This window comes from Aquarana catesbeiana, linkage group LG01, assembly GCF_042186555.1.
Source record: "Aquarana catesbeiana isolate 2022-GZ linkage group LG01, ASM4218655v1, whole genome shotgun sequence".
Classification (NCBI taxonomy): Eukaryota; Metazoa; Chordata; class Amphibia; order Anura; family Ranidae; genus Aquarana; species Aquarana catesbeiana.
This window is the reverse complement of record NC_133324.1, coordinates 572,186,624-572,212,080: the sequence shown is the minus strand read 5'-3', so window position 1 is coordinate 572,212,080 and position 25,457 is coordinate 572,186,624. Positions and strand designations below refer to the sequence as shown.

The following is a 25,457-nucleotide window of genomic DNA, read 5'->3' as shown; positions in this document are numbered from 1 at the left end:
TACAAAACCAAGGACTGTTGCATGTTCAAAGTAGGATTGTCCCGATACCACTTTTTTTAGGACCGAGTACAAGTACCGATACTTTTTTTCAAGTACTCGCCGATACCGATACTTTTTTTTTAAATGTCACGTGACAGTGTTTTTTTGTTTTTTTTTTGTTTTTTTTTTTAACAGTGTTTTCTTTTTTTGGGGGGGAGGGGGGGGGGGTGAATGGTGTGTGTGTGTGTGTGTATGTGGTTTTTTTTTTTGTTTTTTTGTTTTTTTTTTTTACAATTTTTATTTTTTACAATAATATTTTTTTTATTCTTTATATATTTTTTTTTTCTTTTAATCAGCCCTGTTGGAGGGCTTTGGTGAGATATCAGGGGTCTTAACAGACCTCTGATATCTCCCCCTTGAGACAGAGAAAGAGACAGAGGATAGAGATTCCCCTGTCCATTTCTCTGCAGCCTCAGCTGCACTGAGAATGAATGGAGAGAAGACAGCGGCTCCTCTCCATTCATAAACTGACACATCGTAATCACAGGAGATTACAATGTATCAGTTATGTGAATGGACAGAGTCAGCTGACTCTGTCCATTCACACAGGGGAGAGAGACAGCAGAACGGAGGGGACAGAGAAGGAGAGGGGAACGGAGGGGACAGCGGAGAGACACAGCAGAACGGAGGGGACAGCGGAGAGACACAGGGAAGGAGAGAGGAACGGAGGGGGACAGCGGAGAGACACAGGGAAGGAGAGAGGGACAGCGGAGGGGGACAGAGGAAAGTAGGGGGCATGGAGGAGGATGCAGTGACAGTCAGCGGTGAGCGATCACTGATGTATGTCACTAAAGCTGCTGAAAGCCAGCGGGGGGAGAATCTTGTAACTCCCCCACGCGCCGATCACAGCTGTCTTCCAGGTATCGGGGGAAGCATCGGGAGCATTTGCCCGAGTACAAGTACTTGGGCAAATGCTCGGTATCGGTACCGATACCAATACTAGTATCGGTATCGGGACAACCCTAGTTCAAAGCCTCCTTTATGCAGCAGTATAATCCAAATGTCTCTGAATCCTGTGTCTCCTAATGAACTCCAAGAGAACAAATTTACTGTGAGTACAAATAACCTATGTTTATTGTTGTTATGCCTCTAAACTGTTATAGTGAAAAAATGTGTCAGTTGTGGAATTTTATGTTTATGTAAACCTTTTCTGTGAGAAATAAAGAAGCTGCCATTGCTGACCACCTGAAAATGCTGATGTAGCACGGACATAGAACAAGTATTCAAATCAAAGTCAGTCCTTATCTGCATACTTGTTCTTGGTTAGTGACTCAGAATTGATGCCACATGGTCAGCCTGGCTGCCAGAAAACTAGAACTTGTAGACTGAGAAGTCGGCAGTGGCAGCCTTTGTTTATCTCAGGGAAATTTTCCTTTGACCCCAAACATGTAGGCCTTTTACAGAAGTACAGTATAATGTATAGTGTCTCCGCACAGCCTTTTTATCCCTAAACATAAAGAGCCAACTAACACAATATTGTGTTTCTCTCACATATACACAAATGAAAAACAAAACACAGAAAATGTGAAGCGCTGTTACAAAAAGAACCTCACCATAGTCAAACAAAATGTGTTTCACACAAAGTGATATGTCCTAAAAGAACTCCAACCCAAAACTGCCCATATAAAGTTTTGCAAACTTCTTCCAAATGTGTAATCTCTACGATAAATCTTCAGTGCTCACAACGTGATACTTAAATCTCTCTCTACACTTTCTCTTCAGTGCTCCAAATGTGGTGCTTGCAAAACCACAACCTCCACATGATGTGCAGTAAATATGCTCACCTAGATTGAGACCTCTAGATCAGTGTTTCTCAACTCCAGTCCTCAAGGTGTCCCAACAGGTCATGTTTTCAAGCTAGCCATTATTTTGCACAAGTGATTTGATCAGTATCACTGCCTTAGTAATTACCACAGCCGTTTCATCTGAGGGAAATCCTGAAAACATGACCTCTTAGAGTGCCTTGAGGACTGAAGTTGAGAAACACTGCTCTAGATCATAGGCGGTTGCTTGAGCTTCTTTTAACCATACACTCGACAAATCCCAGGTGCCAGGCAGCAATTGCGCCCTGGCGCCTGGGCTTTTGTCAGCCCATTCACTGTTGGCTGCCACGCACAGCACAGTCCCAGATCCCACAGGAATAGAGCGCGGAGGAGAGGGCGGGTTCCACAGCACGCTCTGTCACTCTCTGCCCTTTTAGTCATGTGCACCCGGGGGAGTCAACGCCTATGCTGGTGGCTCCCGCTGGGGACACTCTCACAATCTACAGAAGTGGAGCTTGGCCTGATGTGATTAGCGGCTTCTCTGCAAAGTTTGGTACCCAGACAGGCCACACATTCCATAACGCAGTTGGATGCCAGACGGAAAATAGGAAGTGACAGCACCATGATTGGTTGACTTCTGGCTTGCGCGAGCTGTGAAATGCAGTCCTGATGCTATTATTGGACAATAGTTTTCATGGGACAGAGAGTCTGCTTCCTGGTTGTAGCAGAACTGAGGGGCGAGCAGAGGGCTATTGGAATTGTCTATATGTGAGTTCTACAGCTTTGGGGCTTGAATGACATTTGTAGTCTTGTGTGCGAGCTATGAGCTGGGACATTCTGCTGGTAGCCATGGATACGTCCATATACTGGGCACAACCCTTGCAACTTCTCTGCCTGAAAGAGAACTGATCATGACTTGGCTTGTGGAAGAATTGTCACATGTTCAGGCTTAAAGGGTTTGTAACCTTTTTATAATTAAATTTGCAGCACAGCCAAGGAGGCCCAGAAGTTTACAATTCATGGTTTACAAATCATCTCCTTACATCATCCTGCATACCACTTTACAAAAAAATCTGCCCTGTAGATAAAAACAAACAGTGCTCTTATGAACAATACTAAATTATGTACTCCTCCTTAGCTGAATTCTCTGGCCTTCCCTAGGACATTTCTAGAGGTGAGACTAGCCACTGTTGCTCACCTCTAAGAGTCCTGCTTCCTCAGATTCAAACACTGCACATGCACTTTCCACCCTGTTGCCATGGTGATGAGCTCAGCATCATGGCACTGGGGTAGGTGGTGCCCAAAGGCTGTCTAATTCAAGCCTGCATGGGGTGAGTAGACCGCACATGCACAGACCCTCTGACTTGGTGTACAACACGAGTACCCATTCATCTGTGGGGTATGTAAATATTCTTTCAGCATCTAGGAATAGTTTCTTATAATGTAGCAATGTGTGAAGGTAAAACTTTAAGTAATACCATTGCATTTGCAATAGGAGTCTTCCATACGTTTACATTTGTTCTGTTTTTATAGACTGGTGAAAGCCGGAGTGTTGCACATTATCAATATATGAGCTGGCCTGACTTTGGTGTGCCTAAATCTGCATCTGCCATGTTGGACTTTAGAGCCCAGGTAAAGCAGCACCAGGCAGTAGCTGTGCAAGCCATGGGATCTGAATGGACTGGACACCCTGCAGGACCTCCAATTGTGATTCACTGCAGTGCAGGCATTGGGAGAACAGGTAAATATTCTCTAAAGCTGTTGAGGCCTGTTAAGGGAATGCTGGTTGAACCGAGATAGAGCGGGGCTGAGGATATAGAGCTGAAATCATGCCTTTTAATATCTGAGTGTAAAAGCATAAAAATGGCTTAATAGTGTAAAAATAAAATAAAAAAGGATTCTTCAGATCCCTGTGGGAGACAGTTGTCCCCTACGGTGCTAATTTTCCACCACTGGAAGTAATCAGTCTTTCAGAATTTAAAGCTTCCTCTAAGTCAGGTTGTGACATCATCAGCCTGCCTCTCTGACTCAGAGGAAGGTTTGTGTTCATTGCTAGAATACATTGCTTTCTATGAATTGCTGAGTGCCACTCAGACACTCTATTGTGTTCCAGGTATAAGACAGGAAGGTCTCGGCTCACACCCAGAACAGAGTGGGGTATGCTGTATGTAGTCTCAGCTACATACAGTTTGTACAGCACATCCAGCGGCCTCACATGTTAGCGAGGGCCATAGTTTGTTTGGGCCAAGCTGGACACTATGAAAAGTGTAACAAAAGCTGGAGTTCAGCTTTAACCGGTTCCCGACCGCTGCATGTACTTATACGTTGACAGAATGGCACGGCTGCGCAAATGGGCGTACCTTTATGTCCCTTTGAATTTGCTGCTGTGCCATCGCGTGCGTGGCGGTGCGCACCCGCCGCAAGCTCCGTGAGTAGGATCTCGGGTCCCGCGGACTCTATGTCCGCGGGGATACCCGCGATCGTCTCACAGAGAGGAAGAACGGGGAAATGCTAATGTAAAACAGCATTTCCCTGTTCTACCTAATGACACTGATCACAGCTCCCTGTAATCGGGAGCAGTGATCAGTGATGTGTCACACGTAGCCCCTCCCCCCCACAGTTAACCCCTACAGTGCCGCCTAGTGTTAACCCTTTCACTGCCAGTCACATTTACACAGTAATCAATGCATTTTTAATCGCACTGATCGCTGTGTAAATGTGAATGGTCCTGCGATTTTTATTGTGACTATGACATTATGGCGGACACAGACAATTTTGACACATTTTTGGGACCATTGTCATTTTTACAGCGATCAGTGCTATAAATTTGCACTGATTACTGTAAAAATGATACTGGCCGTGAAAGGGTTAACCACTAGGGGTCTAGGGAGGGGTTAAGTGTGTCCTAGGGATGTGTTCTAACTGTGGGGGGGAGGGGCTGTGTGTGATACATCACTGATCATAGCTCCCGATCACAGGGAGCTGTTATCAGTGACACTGTCACTAGGCAGAACGGGGAGATGCTTGTTTACATTAGCAGCTCCCCGTTCTTCCTCTCCGTGAGGCGATCGCGGGTATCCCCGCGGACATAGAGTCCGCGGGACCCGAGATCCTACTCATGGAGCTAGCGCACGCGATGGCGCGGCGGCAAATTCAAAGGGACATACAGGTTTTCTAGCTGACTAGTGTCCACCTGCCTGTAAGCTATTATTCTAGATTGCTTATTAGCAAGCTGTGTGCCTGCATAGACTCAGAAAAGGATTTTACTGTGAATAATGAAAACCTATAAGCCTTCACTTCACTGCCATTCAGCCAATCACACACACTGTTGGTAATTCAGGCTGTGTCTTTAACCAGCCCATATATGTGTGTGTATATATAAAGAAAAGTTATGATTTTGCTCTCTGGTGGTGCTGTCTAGAGCGCATTGGATGTGGTAACCCCTCTTTTCCTAATTTTACGTGACCTCTTTTCTGTGGTGGAGTCAGTATTTAACATCCATGTGTTTCTGTCAATAGGTACCTTTTGTACTTTGGATATATGTCTGTCCAGACTGGAGAACATTGGAACAGTGGATGTATTACAGACAGTGAAGAGAATGAGAACTCAGCGTGCTTTCAGTATTCAAACATGGGATCAATATTATTTTTGTTACATGGCGATTATTGAATACGCACAAAGAAAACGTCTCCTTGCCCCTGTGGAATGGTCCGACACTGAATTTGAGACAGATAGCGAATGATTATTCCCTCTCCACGGTACTAAGAAATGTTATGTGGGTGCATCCAAGGCCATAAGCTGGTTCAGTAAAAGTTGGCAGTGCTGGATGGCTTTGCCCCCATGCTGCCATGCAGGGAAGTGCAGGCCCCTTCAGTACACTGCTTTGTTTGAGCTATTAATGCACTGGAAAGTGTCATAATTTATTGTAGCATGAATGCAATGGAATAACTTGCACACCGTTTCCTAGACTTGAACTTTAAGTGTACTTTTTTTCTTTGCTGTTGTGCGCAGGAAGAATTGAGTATATAGAATGTGTCACAGATCCCTTTGTAAAGTGTGTAGTAACTTGTAGATTTGTTTAGTCCTTTTTATGAATTTTATGTAAATTCTAATGTGTTCTCTAGATATGGCTTCAAAGTCTAACATTCAATCAATGACACCAAGTAGAGGTCCACATACCTGCTCACTTTGGCAGTGTTGTAAATTTCTGTACAGCTGTTAAACACGATACAAGTTTCACCACAGCCAGGAGGATGACTAGTGGAAATTCTGTTAAAGCGGAATCATGAAGTGTTATGCAAATTCTTACAAATTTTACTTTAATTCTTTCAGCAGTGAAAGGGTTAGGGGAAAAGGCCTTAAGCTGTGTTTGATTTGTTTCTGTGCGAATGATTTTTTAAATTTTTTTTCCCTATCTTTTCTTAAGGCACATCCAATCAAGAATTTTCTTTACTTCTCTAATGGAGGACAGGTTCATATAACCACTGAGCAAGATGACACGGATGTCTTGTGATTTGTGCGGCGTCATATGTGTCATCCACAAGTGTAACAATTAGAAAACCTTCACCCACCAGCCATTGTGAAAATGCTGGGCTTTTCTCAGCTGTAGAGGTCCCGCAGGCCGCTCTGTAATTGCTTTAGCAAAGTCTGTGGTAAAAGAATTTTGGAAGATTTTTTTTTTTTAATGTAATGATATAAGCCTGCCTTTGTAACCCTTTTCAGAATAGCAGCCAGGTGTTGGCAGATGATGTAGACATCACTTTTTCTTTTAAAGTGTCTGTCAAGGAAGGGTTAAACCCCCTATTATCTTTTCTATTGCTATACAGTGCTTTGTTAGGGCTTTTTATCTTCACTATCCTGACATTTTTATCAGACAGAAAGTGAGAGAAAATCTCAACAGCAGCAGACTATGGGACTTCTAGAACTCCTATAAAAGTTTTATTTCAGTCTGTTTTCCTGTGATCATGAAGAAACTTGAAGTGCCACTCAAGATTAAGTGTCTCCCTGCCAGTACTCAGAAGATTAGAGCAGGCGTCTAATTTACTCACCCAGAAGTGCCAAGCTATATTGCGAGAGATGCCACTCAATCCAACCAGGCAACCTGAGCCGATTGGGGTGAAACGTGTCAGGAGTGTGTGGCCAGAAAAGCGGCTCTGGCTGAGGCCACACATCTCATTAGTGTCAAGCTATATTGTGAGAGATGCCGCTCAAACCAACCCGATGCTAACGAGATGTGTGGCCTCAGCTAGAACTACTCTGGCCACGCCCCTAACATTTCACCCCACCGAGTGGGGTGAAATGTGTCAGAAGGGTGGCTCTGGCTGAGGCCACACACCTCATTAGTGTCAAGCTATATCGCCCAAACCAGCCTGATGCTAATGAGATGTGTGGACTCGGCTAGATCTGCTCCGACCACACCCACTAACACATTTCGCCCCACCGAGCGAGGTGAAACGTGTCAGAGGCGCAGCTCTGGCTTAGGCCACACATCTCGTTAGCATCGCGTTGGTTTGAGCGGCGTCTCTTGCAATGTAACTTGGCACTGTGCTTGTTTTTCTGTTGAAGATTTTTTCCTTCCATTCAGTCTGTTAAAAGCATTGTCACTGGAACAGAAAGCAAGGGGAAATCTCTCTAACCCTGGATCGTTGTAAAAACCTGACCAGTTCTAATACAAGTCACCGCCCCTGTTATGTAGGCTTCCATTTTCTTTAAAATGCTGACATTTCTTTATCCTGTAGGCCAATACAGAGCCCTTTTATCAAGCAGGCCTTCTGATCTCCTGAAGCCTGACCAGTTTGAGTGTTCCAGCCTGTTAAAGCAGGTCTTGGATCATTGGAAAAATGTGAAATGCTACTGTTTTGTGACTCCCAGGATGAGAGGGCTATCTGTATTTCCTGCACATATAGGAAAAGCCTGCATGCAATTGTAGCCCCCCACATTTAGGTTCTCAACTTTGTTGAAGGGGAAAAAAAGATTCTTGTGAGGATGTGGCATTGAGGAACTGTCCTTACTTTTTTTTTATTTTTCCTCCTTTATCTGACACTATGTGTAGTGTATGGTTTTGCATACAATATAACACTGCCTGCATTGATGTGCCTTTTTAATGTTTGTGTAGCACAAAAATCATAATTTATCCAAATTAAAATACAAATGCTTGCATTTATATTCTCAGGGGCCTCTATTTTCCATTTCTTTGAGGGGAAGGAGTGACCTGTTCTTTCCCCTCATCCCTTCCATGTACTTGAGTACAGAAAAATCTTAAAACTGTTTTATTTTTATTTTATATCAATACTGTATTTTTTTTCCAATTTATTTAATGTTGTGTACTTAAAGTATTATATTTTTTTTCCTATTTTGGTACGACTACATGACAGTGGCAGCATAATACTAAATGGATCCAGCTACTGTATTTATAAACATGCTTAATCAATGTAAATGTTTATATAAGCTCTGGGATTGCAAAAATAAAATGCATTTATTTCCTTGCCATATTTAAGATTGTAGGACCTGTTGGTACAAAACTGGCAATTCAATAGAAAGCTTATAGGTTGGATTTCTGTATTCCAGATTAAATATTTCTTTAGCCTTTATTATTTTAATGCCTTTGTCTATTTCTAAACTCAGTCCAACAAGGAGCACATTTGTATCTTTTGGTGTGGTTGCCAAGAATTGTTGACGCACCAATTTACCTTTTATACGTAATTCAGTAAGGCATGGTAGTAAGTTATTAAAGGTAACTCTATCTTTATGTACTTGTGGTTATTATTGTAACACAGGAAAGACAATTCATTACCTTTTTTTCCCATTCTGCTCAAGATCATCTATTGTCATGTGGAAACTTTAGAAACAATGTTATGCTGTGTTGTGTGAACAGTAAAAGCTTAACCTATAGATCAGAGGAAGCAACCTTTAGAGTATAGTGTGCTGTGTGTGTGTATATGTGTATGTATATATATATATATATATATATATATATATTTTTCACACTTTCAGTCACTAAAAGACATTTTTAGTAAATGCTGTAAGCAACTACTTGAATAATGGTAAGGAATTAATATTGAGCTTTACACCTTCACACGTCAGATGAGGCCTAATTCCTGCACCTTTACACCTCAGATCTCTCCAATTCCTGCTCCTTCACAACTCGGATCACCCCATTTCCTGCACGCCTCAGATCAGCCCCAATTCCTGCACCTTCACACCTCAGATCAGGTCCAGTTTCTGCACCTTCACACTGCAGATCACCACAATTCCTACACCTTTACACCTCAGATCAGTCCCAATTCCTGCATTGCTAAATTAGTAGTTTCCAGGAGCTGGTTAACTTAACATCAGTAGCAGATCTAGCCTGTCTGATGTGGGGGTGCACTGAAAAATGTCAGGGCAGAGGATAAGGTCAGCAGTTTGTAGGGCAGTGCACGGGGGTCAGTAGGGCAGAGGACAGGGGTTAGCAGGGCAGTGTACAGGGTTCAGCAAGGTGTGGACTACAGGGGTACCAGGGGATAGGACAGCGTTCAGGGGGACGGACAACATGGGGTTAGCAAGACAGATGATAGGGTAGAGAACAGGGTTCAGCAGGGAAGAGGACCAGGGTCAGTAAGGCAGAGGACAAGGGTCACTGCTGGCAGGGCACTCAGCAGATATTGTCCTCCCACACAGTACATAACTGAGATTGCATTCTGTTACAGACGCCGCCTCAATCTGCATGTTGTGTTGCTGGATACTTCAGTTGTGCTACTATTCCGATCTAGGGATTTCACAGGTGAGAACAGCAACATAGCAGGGCACTACATACTGTGCACCTGGAGGCTGTGTTTGTAAAAGAATACAATCTCAGTTGTGTGCTATCTGAGAATGAGATCTGCTGAGTGCCCTGTGCCCAGGGTGTGTGTGCAGGGAGGAGGAGCTCGGTGGCAGGCACATACATCCAACTGAAATCTGGGACAGAACCTCCTAGATCTGGCCATGCTGAACATCAGCTTCTATATCGGCTAAATTGGCCGAATGAGGTATGCAGGAGGTAGGGAAGAACCAACCTGCTCCCTTCTCTATAGCCAGCTGCAACCGCCGGCTGCCTTTGTTGATGTGTAGAAGGGTCTCCCAGACTTCCTGAGTGTCATAAATGCGGCTGCGTGCATGGGTTGCCTACCTCCTATAATGTAGACTGTCAGCAGACCTCACTTTTTAAATGAAAACCATACAGCACTTGCATACATCACTACTTTTAAAATCTTTCTTTCTTTTAACCTCCCTGGCGGTATGATTATTTCAGATGTTTGCATCTCAAAGCGGTACAATTATTTTGCATAGAAATGTGGTGTTTTATCTTGTAGGTCTGTAATTCTTAGCAATAACACACTTATATCTGTCCACCAAGAGTCTAGTAGATATCCCGGGTATGATGAAGTTTGAAACACAAAATCATAAATTATAATATAATAAATATAAATAATTTTAAAAAATAATAAAATTTACCCACGATTCACTATCCCTCAATTCTGCAAGTGTTATAATTTACTATCGCTGTTTTCTAGCTGGTCTAAAGCCACTTTTGATGTAAAGGGACACTTTTTGGTTGCTATGGACAATCTCAAGTTTCCAGGCAGAAAGAACAGTATACATCATATAAAACTGCATGCAGGGCATGGGCCAAAGCACTGGGGACAAAAGAAGTGAAATGAATTCATACAGTACTGTAATCTGTAGGATTACAGTACTGTATGTGTTATGAATTTTACAGTTTTTTGAATTTGCTGCTAGGCTCCACCCCGTGCGTCGCAGCGCTCGCAAGGAACGGAGCCTGGCACAGAGAGGCTTCGGGCAGAGGACGGAGCCCGCAGACAGTGCGGGGGGACATTGCAGGACCCTGGGGACAAGGTACGTATACCGCACCAGGATCCCGAGATGTAATCCCGAGTGTGGCTTGAGGTTAACGCTAATGGTGCTGAAATTTAACCCCGAGCCACACTCGGGAATACCGTCAGGGAGGTTAACCTGCTTAACCTGTTTTTAAACACTAATGGAGAAACCACTGTTGGATGGCCACTGCGCCCACTAATTGCTGTGAACCGAGCCATTCATAGCAGATTGCCACATTATGATAGCTGTGATAACCAATTCCCTCTTACAGTGAGGGAAAACCGTATTTGATCCCCTGCTGATTTTGTACGTTTTCCCACTGACAGAAATGATCAGTCTATAATTTTAATGGTATGTTTATTTTAACAGCGAGAGACAGAATTAAAAAAAAAAATATCCAGAAAAATGCATTTTAAAAAAGTTACAGATTGATTTGCATTTTAATGAGTGAAATTAGTATTTGATCCCCTATCAATTAGCAAGAGTTCTGGCTCCCAGGTGTCTTCTATACAAGTAACGAGCTAAGATTGGGAGCACTCTTAAAGGGAGTGCTCCTAATCTCAGCCTTTTACCTGTATAAAAGACACCTGTCCACAGAAGCAATCAATCAGATTCCAATCTCTCCACCATGGCCAAGACCAAAGAGCTATCCAAGGATGTTGGGGACAAGATTGTAGACCTACACAAGGCTAGAATGGGCTACAAGACCATTGCCAAGCAGCTTGGTGAGAGGGTCACAACAGTTGGTGCGATTATTCGCAAATGAAAGAAACACAAAACTGTCAATCTCCCTCGGTCTGGGACTCCATGCAAGATCCTGCCTTGTGGACTTTCAATGATCATGAGAACGGTGTGGAATCAGCCCAAAACTACACAGGATAATTTTGTCAATGATCTCAAGGCAGCTGGGAACATAGTCACCAAGAAAACAATTGGTAACACACTATGCTTTGAAGGACTGAAATCCTGCAGTGCCCACAAGGTCCCCCTGCTTAAGAAAGCACATGTACAGGCCCGTCTGTAGTTTGCTAATGAACATCTGAATGATTCGGAGAACTGGGTGAAAGTTTTGTGGTCAGGTGAGACCAAAATCAAGCTTTCTTTTTCATACATCATGGGACACAGAGGCCAATATTTATTACCTATTGGGATGTACCAGAGCAATAGCCTTGAGGGGAGGGAGACACCCTGCCAAACAATATCCATCAGACCTTATACGGCAGCCCGCAGTACACGGCAGCCAAATCTGCATCCAACACTGCTCAATCATCTACTTGATAACATTTTGTGAACGTATGCATTGAAGACCAGGTAGCAGCCTTACAAATCTGAGCCACAGATATCTAATGGCAAAAAGCCCAGGAGGTTCCTACACCCCTGGTAGAATGAGCTCTCATCCTAAAGGGAGGAGCTTTACGTTTCAGACCATAGGCCTCAATGACCAATTGGCAATGAAAGCTTTGGAAACTGCCTGCCCCTTCTTTGGGTCCTTTTGGTAAAAAAAAAAAAAGTCTGATCCTCGGATCTCTGCAGATCTAGACAAATAAACCTCGACTGCCCGGACAACGTCTAAGGAATGCAGTCGTCTCTCTTCGGCCGAACGAGGCAGAGAGAAAAAAGAAGGCAAAAACAATGTCCTGATTTAAATGAAAGGCTGACACCACTTTTGGCAAAAAGGATGGAACAGGTCATAACACGACCCTGTCGTGGTGAAGGATCAAGTATGGTTCCCTGCATAAAAGGGCCGCCAACTCCGACACCCTTCTAGCTGAGGTGATGGCCAACAGGAAGGCTATCTCGCGTGACAGCAAGTCTAACGGAATTTCCTTGATAGGTTCAAATGGTTGTTTCTGTAACACAGACAGCACCAAGTTCAAGTCCCAAGGACACAGGTGACCTAATGGGAGGGAAGCAAATGAGTTGCCCCCTGCATAAAGGTTGGGGCCAGTGAATGGGAGGCTAAAGGCCTTTGGAAGAATAGTGACGGGGCTGAAATCTGATCTCTGATTGTACTCAAAGATAATCTGATTCCCACAGTTGACTGTAGAAAAGAGAGAATTCTCCCAATCCTGTATTTCTGAGGATCCCATTTTTTTAACAGAAAGTGATCCCCCATATAACCCTTTCCATACAGGAAGTACTTCAATTTTTTTTTACCAGTGTCTGCAAGGTGGATGGGCACGTTTGTTTGAGCTCTAGGTCTCTAGTCCCACAAAAGGTTCTTAAATGAATCAAGGGATTGGCCGATCAGATCCATTTGACACAGGCTCTATATGCTTAGATTAATGGTACCTGAGCCTCGCAAGTACGACTTAAGATCCTGCGAGGTTCTGCCTGTAAAGCAACCTCCGGGCACTGGACCCTGCAAAGTGGAATCCTGGACGCCACAGCGCTAAGGCATTCCTGCAGGGTGCTGTACAGGTCCATGGGAGATGACCCTAAACATGAAAAGGGTACCCAGTCCTTGAAGGTCCTCAAGGGATGGGAACCTGCCGTGATGGGTGAAGATTTGGCTCTTAGTTTCTAAGCTGCCCTGCGCCTGGACGGGTAAATTAAACCCCTTTATTTACTTATTGTGGGGTGTCCCAGTGATTGTAACAATCAGTCAAGGTAGCTAGAGGCTAGACACCTGTGTGGGGTGACCATACGGGGAGTTTTGGGCTAGCTGTGGGTGTTTGCAAAGTGTACCCTTTTTGCCATTTTGCCTTGGTTCGCCATGGCGCATGTGCATTTGCAAGAGCGCTGCTGTGCTTGACGGTTTGTTTGGCGGCTTCGCCCGAAGCCGCACAAGTGCCGCAGCCTTTATTTAAGCTGTGTATGCCAAGCATGCGGTGCTTCCAGAAGGCAGCTGTGGGACACAGAGCAGACTCTAAACAAGGTATTTGCAGCGCTTCATTTCTCCTTACCCCGGTCACGTGAGTCACCAGGTGTTGCTTGGCAGGCTAAAGGTGCTTAGCAGGATTGTTGCATTGGGGCTTAGTGAGCCCTTTTAAAGCACCTCCCTTCTGAGGTGTGTTAATAATACACCCAGGTGCTCTCCTTTTGTGGATTGTAAATGTCTTCAAAAAAAGAGGAGAGGGACTAACACTAGAGGGAAGGGCACACCTATGTCGTCAGTAGTTCCTAATGAACCTAGTCGTATCCCTAGTGTTGTATCCCCTGAAGGACCAGAGGCTTCCAGACAATCTGAGTCGCTGCAGCTATCTTGTATTGTGCCTACAGTCAATGCTGCTGCTTCACCCTTTATCACCAAGGATGAACTGTCCTCGGCCCTAGCTGGGTTTAGAGCACAGGATTGCTGACATGATTGCCTCCATCCCGCAGAGTGGCAAGAAGTGTGACAGATCCACCTCCCCAGAGCCTCCTAGTTTGGAGCAGGAAAGGGTTGAGAATGGGGAAGAGCTAAAAGCTCAGGATTCTGTGGAGGGCCTGGTGGATGATTCTGCTTCTGAGCAATCTGGATAGGAAGATATCCAGTTGATGTCTGCCCCTCAGTCGCAGAGGCTTTTGATCCAGACTTATACCGAGATGGTTCGTTCTGCCTTTAAGTTGCCTCTTACAGAGGTTACAGAGTCCCCTTGGTCCTTTTTGAGGTCCCTGAGGCCTCTTCAGGCCACACAGGATTTCCCCTTACACCCGCTGTTGGAAGAGGCGCTGTATGCTGATTGTGAACATCCTGACAGGATTTTTGTTCCTCCTAAGAGGTTTTCCCTTTTATATCCCATGGATGAAAAGTTCGTCAAGAAGTGGAGCATGCCAGCCATAGATGCAGCAGTCTCTTCCTTAAATAAGAACTTAACTTGTCTGGTAGATAATGCACAGGGCTTGAAAGACCCTATTGACAAGAAGTTGGAGTCATTAAAGGCTTCCTTTTCTTTGGCCAGGTCAGCTATTCAGCCAGCTGTTGCAGCAATTGGTATCTACCAGTCCATAAAGGATCAGGTTGGGGGGACGTGGCCAGCGGCGGACATGTAAGCAGCAAGGTTTGCGAGCTCCTCCAGCACCGAAATATCCTGAGAAGTATCTGGACATTAAACACCCCTGCCGACCTTACAGTGGGACCGGGTACCTACACAGCACTGCCCAGGGCCTGTAAAGATGGTCTGGCACGGTCCGACGGGGCTTAAATCAGCAGAGGAACGGCCTCTGATACAGGCTCTAGGAAGAACCAAAGATGGCGCCGGCTCCTCATCCTCCTGCAAAAAGCCGCCGAAGGACAAACGGTAGCAGTCCGGTGAGTCCCGCTCCCCTGCTCCCACACAAAAGCCTGCCGCCACCACTAAAAAACATAAACTACCTACTACTATCCGGGAACACTTTGTTGACTCCCCACAGAGCCCACATTTGTCAGCGTCGGCAGCAGCCCCAGAAGTGGAGGAAGCAGACCCATAGGAGGAGGCAGGCAGATGGGAGGAAGACAGTGAGCCTGGAGGTTCCTCACAGCCTGCTGGGACTGGGGGGGAAGATAGAGCAGATAATGAGGGGGAAGAGGAGCTCACTCTAAAGCATGTTATGGAGGCTATACATCAGTGCCAATCCACACTGATGACACAGATTGAATCAGTCAGACTGGACCTCTCCATTGTCAAGCATGACATGCAAAAGATTTGTTCCAGGATCTCTAATGCAGAACAATGCATTAGTGACGTGGAAGACTCCATGCAACCCATGTCTGCTAGTTTACGTGCGCAGCAACAAGCTTTAAAGGAACATGCTGTGAAACTAGGAGATTTAGAAGACCGCATGCGCAGAAACTACCTGCGTTTTGTTGGCTTTCCAGAAGGAACTGAAGGAAAAGAGCCGGAATTGTTTCTGGAAAAATGGCTAAAGTCGCTAGTAGGGCCGGAGACTTTGTCTTCTCTGTTCGCAATCAAGCAGGCGCACAGAGTCCCCATGTGCCCCCCTCCATCTGGGGCCTCTCCACGCCCTCTTCTGGTGAAGATTCTCCATTTCAGAGATCGGGAATCCATAATGCGTGCAGCCCGTAATCTCTCTGACATCAAGTACAATGGTAACAGAATCTCAATCTTTCCAGACTTCTCCGCTGCCACGCAGAAACAAAGAGCTGCTTTTACAGTGGTGAAGCATCGCCTGCGAGATAAGCAGCTTAGCTACAGCATGGTCTACCCTGCCAAACTGAGAGTCATAAATGATGGCAAGGCTCAATTTTCTCTATCCCCTTCGGAGGCCTCTGATTGGCTCGATGGACTGGGATAAATCTTTATACCATTTTCAGAGAGCTTTAGTTTGGCAGTTACTATGCCTGGTTTCATCTTTATGGTAAATTAGTTGGATCTGCTCACCCTTTTTTGTTTTTCTTTACTTTCATAACTCTCCTGGACACAACAGACATATCTGGAAGACAGGAAAGCAGCAGCAGAGGCACTTAGGCTTTGATTTTTCTGCCTATGTATTGCTATGGGGTCCTACCCCTTAAGAGATATATTTGTGGGGATGAGACCTCTGTCCCTGAAATGGGTCAATGGCTGATAAGACACAATATACTAGGTCTATGCCCAGGTCAGATCTTAGTCGAGTGACGGAAGTATAACATAAGGATTCTTAGCAGGATGCATAACCCTTGGCATTAACCTCTGCAGGTGCTAACATTGCTCGATATGACATCTACAACACCTTTTTTTTTTTGTACTACTAAGTTTTTTTTTTTCAGTAGCCATTATGAAACTACTACCACTTTAACTAAGGGATATTTTTGGTCATCCCTCAGATTATTTCCATGGTTATTGGGATAAAGCTCGTTGAGGTTTGAGGCAATGAGCAGGGAGGGTGGTTAGGGACATTTGTACTTGTATTTCTTTTTTTGTTTTTATTTTTCGTTGTTCCCACACTGCACATATATGCTTCAAAATGGTACTAACAATGAGTCGCTGCTCTTATAGTCAATTTATGGAAAGGTTAAATTACGCCATAGTGGATACAGGTATGACAGGGGCATTTAGAAGGTCCCAAGAGTATAGTATAGCATTTCCTGAGTCATTGTCCTTTTTCCCTAGAGATGAGTCTTAAATGTCTTACATGGGATGTTAGAGGCCCGAATTCAAAGATTAAAAGATCTTTGGTCTTTGATTACCTCAGACGTACAGGATTGCATATCGTGCTGCTTTAAAAGACTCATCTTGTGGGATCTAGGGTCATGGCCTTAAAAAGACCCCATATTGCCCATGCTTTTCATGCAACATACTCCACCTACTCTAGGGGAGTCTCTATATTAGTTCTTAAGTCTCTGCTGATTCAGGGGGTGGAGGTTAAGACTGACCCACAGGGATGTTACGTTGCTCTGGTCTTTAAGTATAAGGAAGTATTCTATACCATGGTAAATGTCTATATCCCACCACCTTTTGAATTACAAAGACTAGAGCAGTGGTTCTCAACCACTATAGTGCCATGACCCCTTGATAAAATTTCCCAAGTTGTGACCCCTAATAGTAAAATTATTTTCGTAGCGTGGTTGTCAGCTCCCAAGGCAAGACAAGTAATTTGCGCCCCTAACCCACAGACAGTTATTGCTCCCTGAGTCCCTTCCACTCGTACAGTATTAAAACCCCTTATGGTACATTTTAGGATGCACCACTCTTTCTCTTTGTTCTCCTTTCTTTCCCTTTTATCTCTAGCTATCCTAATCCCCCCCCCCCCCATACCTCTCTCTAGCTGTCTTTCTTGTTCTTTCTCTTCCTTTTTCTTTGTTCCTCCCCCTCTTTTCATCTCCCTTCCATGTATTCTCTATTCTTTTTCCTTCTCTTACCCCTTGGTGGGGGGAATGGGATGAGTGGCAGTGCTGGCGGGGGTTCTGATCAGCCAACTTAGGTGCTCTTGATCAAGGTCATCTGCTGATCTGAGAACTGTAGTGGGAACTTTTAATGGCAACTATAATCACAGGTAGGGTTACTCACTGTCCCTGGCTTTGCTGTGTCTCCGACTTTGTGGTGTCTCGCAGTAGTGACACCTATGCTGAAATCAGGAGATAGTCTCCTCCAGCCCCACCCATTTCATTCCTCACCAGTCAGCTGACCTCTAGTCTCTGCCCCCCAGCCATGCTGTGAACTGAATGGGTAGCTGCGAAGAGGCTGAGTGGGTGGCCGCGGGCTCCAGTAACAGCCCAGCTGGGCGGCCACAGGCTCCAGGGACAGCCCTTCTGGGCGGCCGCGAAAAGGCTGGGAGAGTGGCGCGGGCTTCAGGAACAGCCCAGGATTTGGTGACCCCTGGCAAATTGTCATTTGACCCCCAGGTTGAGAACCACTGGACTAGAGGATTGTATGTCTGCAGTTCTTCCCATGGTACAAGGTCAACTTATTATAGGGGTAGACTTTAATAGGGTCATGGACGCGGAGATGGATAGATGTGTGCAACTGCCTATGATTTAATTGATATATGGCATTGGAAACACCCAGATAAGAGGGAGTTCTCTTGTTCATCTGAGTCTTATAAATCACTGGATATGTTTTTTCTATCCCAAGACACTTTACAAAAGGTACAGGATGTGTCTTACTTACCCAGGGCAATTTCTGATCATTCTCCCCTGGAGCTTACCGTGCGAGTGTCTAGACCACCAGGTGGCCAAGTTTGGCGGATGAGTCCTTACTGGATGTTGGAACCCATGGTCTTGTACGCTTGTAAGGATGCTATAACCAAATTTTGGCAGGAGAATACTCGAGAAGTGTTGGAGTTAACTACCTGGGATGCCTTTAAGGCGGTACTAATAGGAGCTTATAGGAAAGGTGTTTCTGACCTTCCAAAAGTTAATGGGGAACGGGTGCTTACTCTGGCATCTAAATTTAAAGAGGCTGAGGAATGTTATGTCCGAGACCCTTCTCCAATTCACTATAGCTTATTGCAGTATGCCAGAAGGACGTATGAGTTGGAGCTTGTGTCAAAGACTTAGAAATGCTTATTGTATCAGCGCCAAAGGATTTTTGACACAGGAGACAAAATGGAAGGCTACTAGCTTTCTTAGCCAAACCAATACCTGACCCCATCACTATTTCCTGTATCTATGATAGCTCAGCCACCCTTCACAAATCCCAGGACAGGATTATGGAAGCTTTGGAATGGAAGCTCACTATACTCACCCAGAATTATATGGGTATGTAGACTCTATAACCTTCCCTACCCTGTCGGAGGAACAACATTTGTCCATGGATGCACCCATTTCTATAGAAGAGATAGATCTTGCACTTAAAAATTTTGCCAAATAAAACCCCGGGACCAGATGGTTTTCCCCTTGAATGGTATCTAAAGCACCGAGAGGTTATGGTACCGAGATTGCATAAGCTTTACTCCACTGTCTTTACACAGAAAAGTCTACCTCCATCTATGAAGGAGGCTCTAATTATACTGATTCCTAAGCCCAATAAGGAACCCCTCTACTGTGAATCGTATAGGCCAATTTCCTTAATTAATATGGATCTGAAAATTATATCTAAGATTTTAGCCTCACGCATAAATTCAGTAATTACTACACTGATAAATTCAGATCAAACTGGTTTTATTCCGGGGAGATCTACATATAGTAATATACGTAGCTTGTTTACAAACCTCCAGTTCCCTAATACGTCGATGGTCCCTAGAGCGGTCGTATCCCTTTATGCCCACAAGGCATTTGATTCATCAGTTGAATGGCCTTATCTACTCTATATAATGGAAATATTCAGGTTTGGAAAGAACTTTCTTACCTGGACCAGAATATTATAGAACCGCCTTACAGCCCACATTAGGATTAACAGAATAGTATCCAAACCATTCACAATTCATAGAGGCACCAGGCAGGGGTGCCCACTCTCACCACTATTATTCACGCTCCCTATAGAACCCCTGGCCAGACTTCTTAGGTCCTCAGTGGATCTACAAGGTATGTGGATCGGTTCACTAGAAGAACGCATATCACTTTATGCGAATGATATGTTACTTTATCAATCTAACCCCCGAATCTAATTAGTACATTTGGAACCTTTTCCGGTCTCAGGGTGAATTGGACTAAACCTAATGTTTTCCCTGTGGATCCCACCCTCCCATGTGATCTCTCCTTGGACTGCCCGCTACAAGTCACTCCAAAGTTTAAATAGCTGGGAGTTACCATACAAATAACATTATAAATAATCTCTTACCATGCATAGAATCCTTTAAAAACCAAAATAACCAGTTGGGCAAATCTGCCATTGACACTAATAGGTAGAGTAAATCTATTTAAAATTGTATTTTTGCCCAAATTCTTGTATATTTTGGCAAACAGCCCTGTGTATGTACCCAAAATTTTTTTTCAAGAAATCGATTCTCTACTGTCAGCATTTTTATGGTTTCCTAAGAACCCTAGAATAGCTTTGTCTACGTTACAATTACCTACAACTCAGGATGGACTAGCTCTGCCAAATTTAAGACTTTACTTTTATGCTTCACAACTGGTTTACATACACCGGTGGCTTTTTCCACAGCTGGATAATGCTGCTACTGCAGAAGAGGCGGCTCTGCTTTACTCTTATGAGGCTCTAAATAACGTAATATTTAAGAAACCGGTTAGAGTTGATGAGGGTACAGATATAATAAAGGTCTCTCTTAAGATATACAAACAATGTCTCCCCTTGGTTCCAGATGACTCAGCTTCTATATCTCCAAATAATTCTATATGGTTTAACCCTACATTTCCTAATTTTTATGATCTACCTGATGCCTGTCTCTGGGCGACAATGGGCCTAAAATATATACATCAGTTATATGATCAAGGTCAATTTAAATCTTTTCCAACACTACGGCAGGAACTTGGGATACCTAACGCATGGAGATTTAAGTATTTTCAACTAAAACATGCAGCCATGGCTCAAATAGGTCTTAGAAATGTTTTCTTTCAAAACTCTGTCTTAGAAGGAGCATTAATACAACCAGCACACACAGGGCTGATCTCCACCTATTATAAGACGGTGGGGCAACATAAATCCACTCGATTACAGGCTCTTAAAAACCACTGGATAGCACATATACCAGATATATCGGATGATAATTGGGAAGAACTCCTTAATACGTATTTTGTCACTGCAATTTCTGCTAGGGACATAATGATACAATTATGTATCTTTTATAGAATTTATTATATTCCTCTGCGGCTTTTCCATATGCGGAAGCTAACCAGTCCCATCTGCCATAAGTGTTATAGGAACACAGGAGACCTACTCCACATGCTCTGGAGCTGTGAAAAAATATGACCGTTCTGGTCACAAGTAACCCACTTTATTGCGAATAACTTTAAGTTGCCTAATATTTGCAGCCCAAAGTGGTGTATATTGACATTTTTTAAGGATGTGGAGCTGGGCTCATATCAAAAACAATTCCTGCGCTTCCTATTATATTATGCCAGAAAAAATAACCAGTTACACTTACCGATAACGGTGTTTCTGTGAAGTCTTCCAGGACGGCACCCTGAGAGATGACTGGTCCACCTGACAGGAAACACAATCAATCAAGAGGTTAAAGGTCCCCGCCCCCTCCCTGTGCTCCTCAGTTGTGACAAAGTATTGACCCACACCAGTGCACGAGAGTGAAGAACATAAACACCACCACACTCTAAACATTGAATTAGACCTAAAGAGAATGGGTGGGAAGTAGGCCTGCCGTCCTGGAAGACTTCTCAGAAACACTGTTACCGGTAAGTGTAACTGGTTATTTTCTCAAGTCGTCTTCCAGGACGGCACCCTGAGAGAAGAGCAAGTAGCTCAGGCCTACCTTTAGGGCGGGACAACCGCTTGCAGGACTTTCCTGCCAAATGCCAGGTCCTGAGGGGATAGTAGCTCCACCCTGTAATGCCTCAGGAAAGTGTTCTGGCTTGACCATGTAGCAGGCTCTACATATCTGCTTCACCGAGGCCCCGGCCCTTTCTGCTCAGGAGGTTGCCAGAGATCGCGTGTAATGCGCTTTAAGGTTTCTAGGAGCTGCCTTACCGGACTGCTCATAGGCTAAAGAAATGGTATGCTTAATCCATCTAGCTATAGAAGCCTTGGATGCTTGTTGGCCCTTCTTTTGGCCAGAAAAATTAACTAAAAGATGGCTGGACTTTCGAAACTCCTTAACTTTCTCTAAGTGGGGTAATAAACAACGTCTGACGTCCAGACAGCGAAAAGAAACTTCCCTTTCATCCTTGGGATTGTTACAAAAGGAAGGTAGCACTACTTGAGTCCTGTGGAACTTTGATGCTACCTTAGGGAGGTACAGGGGGTCCTGCCTAAGTAAAACCCTGTCCTCAAATAAACGAAAAAATGGCTCTTTAATTGAGAAGGTCTGGATGTCACTTACTCTCCTGGCTGAGGTGATTGCCAGTAAAAAGGCCAACTTAAAGGTCAGGATCCTAAGGGGGATCTGATCTACTGGTTCAAACAGGGCCCCTGTTAACCCATCTAGTACTAAGGTAAGGTCCCAAGGTGGTCACCTAGACACCTGAACAGGGAACAACCTCTCTCTGACCAAGAGAAATCTCTTGATCAGGGGGTGTAATGCCAAACGTCTCTCCAGAAAGCAGGACAAGGCTAAGACCTGCGCCTTAAGTGTCTTGGTTGCCAAACCCAGATCTGCCCCGTCCTGGAGAAAGTCTAAAATAGCGGGGATCTCTTTCTGTGAAGTCCCTCTCACCTGACACCAGCGAGAAAAAATCCCCCAGGTCTTAGCGTAAATACACCTTGTGATCGGTTTTCTACTAAGGAGAAGTGTATCCACTACTCTGTCCGACAGGCCCTTCTCCCACAGGTTCTGCCTTTCAAGAGCCAGGCCGTCAGCTTGAAGAAGCTGGGGTCTGGATGACAGACTGGACCCTGAAGAAGAAGGTCGTACCGAACAGGAAGGTGAAGAGATGGGGCTATGGACCAACCCTGCAGGGTTGGAAACCAAGCTCTTTTGGGCCACCAGGGGGCTATCAGAATCAAGTTGCTTTCCGAGAGGAACAGTTTTTGAAGAATCCTCAGAATTAACCCCAAGGGGGAAAAGGCATAGGCCAGTCGGAAGTCCCAGACTTGTGCCAATGCATCTATCCCCTCTGAGCCCCTCTCTCGGGCAAGGGAAAAGAATCTCCTTACCCTTCTGTTTCTTCTGTGGGCAAAGAGATCTATCTCTGGAACGCCGAACTGCCGACCTACCAGGGAGAAGACCTCTGGATTCAATTCCCACTCTCCCTGCAGAATCGGCTGACGACTGAGGTAGTCTGCCTCTATATTCAAAGTTCCCTTTATAAAATTTTTCCTCATTCTCCTCAGTAAAGGGGCACTTATGCTTCCATGTTTTGTATTTCAGGAACCTTTTTTCTGGTTCTTTCCATTCCCTCAAGATGACTTCTTTGAGGGCGGAATGTACAGGAAGAACCCTGGCTTGAGGCTTAATTAAACCTCTATACATTTTATCTTGGGCAGAAACCTGCGCAGCAGGCTCCTGAAATTCTTCTGAAGCGTAAATGGCTCTCAGAAGATCCTCCATGTTGTCAGCTGAAAATATATGCCTGCTAGACTTGGAGTCCTCCCTCCCATCCTCCTCTTGGCTGTCCAACACCCCTTCGTCCGAAAATCCCTGTTCAAGGGTTTCAGACTCGCTCTCCTCCTCTGAATCCTGAGGTAGGGGATACCTTGGTGCATCCGGCCGGTATCTAGAGCCCCTAGAGCAGGGATCTCAAACTGGTGGCCCTCCAGCTGTTGCAAAACTACAAGTCCCATGGGGCATTGCAAGTCCTCCAGATCCTCAGGAAAATGGCACCAAGCGCCCACAGGACGCTGAGCTGTTCTCAACAAAAGAGAAGCGGCCGCGCGATCCCAGCAAACGGCTGGTTGCTCGGCCGGTCGGGTGGGGGGGGGGAATGATGGACGGGCAACACCACAGCCCTGCTGGTGAAGAAAAAATTCCTGACCAGACACTGCTGCATAGGACTCTACCCCCCTGCGTGAGAAAAACGCTTTTTAGAAGGAAACCAGACTCCTTTATCTGCACGGCCACCGCACAGGTAAGGAAGGGAGATAGGAAAATTTGGCCCCTGAAGTTCTGGGTACACCACTGTACCCAGGGTCCTTCAGCACTCAGGGGGGCTCTTCCAATTACTGCTGCCCCCCCTGAGGAAAGAATAGGGGGGCCCCCCAGGAAGGATAAACATATCCGGCCGGACCCAGCAGCTTCCCAGGCATTTGGTCCGGCTCCCAGGGGGAGACCACCAGCCCCAGGCTTCGGGTCATAAGAAAAAATAACAAACGGTTTCACTGTGGGGAAACACAACCAAAAACTGAGGAGCACAGGGAGGGGCGGGGGCCTTTAACCTCTTGTTGATTGTGTTTCCTGTCAGGTGGACCAGTCATCTCTCAGGGTTCCGTCCTGGAAGACGACTTGAGAAACAGTAGTTTTGCAGTGGATACATTCCACACCAATCTCCCGTAATGGAAAAATCTGATTAACCAGGTATTACCGACATATAAACTCACATACTAAGCCAGGGGCTGTGCTGGTAAATTTATGAAAATATGGGGAGAATGGACAGAACTTACGGATACATGTGACATCCTTGAATGATGGGCTGAAATCCAGTTGTGTGATCATAAGAACTGAATCTACTCGAATGAGATGGGGACTAAAAACCCTATTTACCTATAATATCTAAGAAACAAGAACTATGACGTCTTAAAAATAAAAAAAATTACTATTTATTGATATATGTGCAAGTGTTCAGATGGTTAGGGTTGTTTAGTGAATACGTGTAAAATGTTTCTGTTTGCTTGAGAATTGAATACAAAATCTCTCGTATTGAATATATGTATGAAAAAAATACATATGACACTGACGAATTGTTAAATGTACACTACATTTATCATGTACTATGCTTATAATGTATTCTTTCTGTGATAAAGATTAATAAAAAACGCAGTTTAAAAAAAAAAAAAAAAAAAAAAAAAAAGGATCAGGTCAGACGGCCTGACTGGCCCAACCGGGAGGATAATCTGGCTGAAAATAAGAGATATTCCTCGAGCGCTGCGTTTTGCTGTTGACGCCTTAAAGGATTCAATACAGCAGATTTGTCATTTGGCTCTCTTGTCTGTACATATGCGCAGACTTTTGTGGCTTAAGAACTGGTCAGCCGAGCTTTCTTTTTTAAAGTTATTGGCAGTTTTCCCCGTTCAAGGGGAACGTTTATTTGGTGATCATTTGGACAAATATATCCAAAAGATTTCCGGAGGGAAGAGTTCTCTACTTCCTGTGAAGAAAAGCACCAGGTGTCCCTCGTTTAAAATCTCAGGGACTGCTTCCTCAAATGTCTCAGCACCAAGGCAGTTCTGCTGCCAACAGGGCACTAGAGCCAGGGGCAAGCTGCAGGGCCAGAAAAAGCCTTGGGTCCAAAACTCTTCTAAACCCAGCACCAAGCCTTCCTTTTGAGGGGACATCCCCACTTGGGTGGGGGGGGGAGGCTGCTACACTTTGCGGACAGTTGAAGAACAATAATTCAGGATGAGTGGGTCACCTCAACTATATCCCGTGGTTACAAGCTGTAGTTGCAGGGGGGTTCCCCCTCAGAGGTTTCTAATATCCAGCGGTACCTCGGATCCTCCAAAAAGATACTTATTGTATCAAGCACTACATCAAGGAGTGATTGTACAGGTTCCTGGCACAAGGCCCATTTTGGATCTAAGATCCCTGAACCAGTATATACTAATCCAGTCCTTTTGGATGGAGTTCATCCACTCAGTGGTAGCCTCGCTCCAGATGGGAGACTTTCTAGCCTCCATCGATATAAAAGAGGTGTATTTACACGTACCTATCTTTCAGCCTCATTAGAGG

General features: G+C 44.8%; 1 protein-coding gene across 2 annotated transcripts in view; it reads left to right on the top strand.

The window, feature by feature from the left end:
* Positions 1–8,550, top strand: part of LOC141106574 (tyrosine-protein phosphatase non-receptor type 9-like) — a 101,191-nt gene extending 92,641 nt beyond the window's left edge. For both annotated transcript variants that reach the window (XM_073597468.1, XM_073597458.1), the window contains 2 exons: positions 3,336–3,543; positions 5,321–8,550. In XM_073597468.1, coding sequence (XP_073453569.1) covers positions 3,336–3,543; positions 5,321–5,544 — 432 coding nt within the window. In that variant the 3' untranslated portion in view covers positions 5,545–8,550. The remainder of the gene's footprint in view (positions 1–3,335; positions 3,544–5,320) is intronic.
* Positions 8,551–25,457: the final 16,907 nt, after the last annotated feature.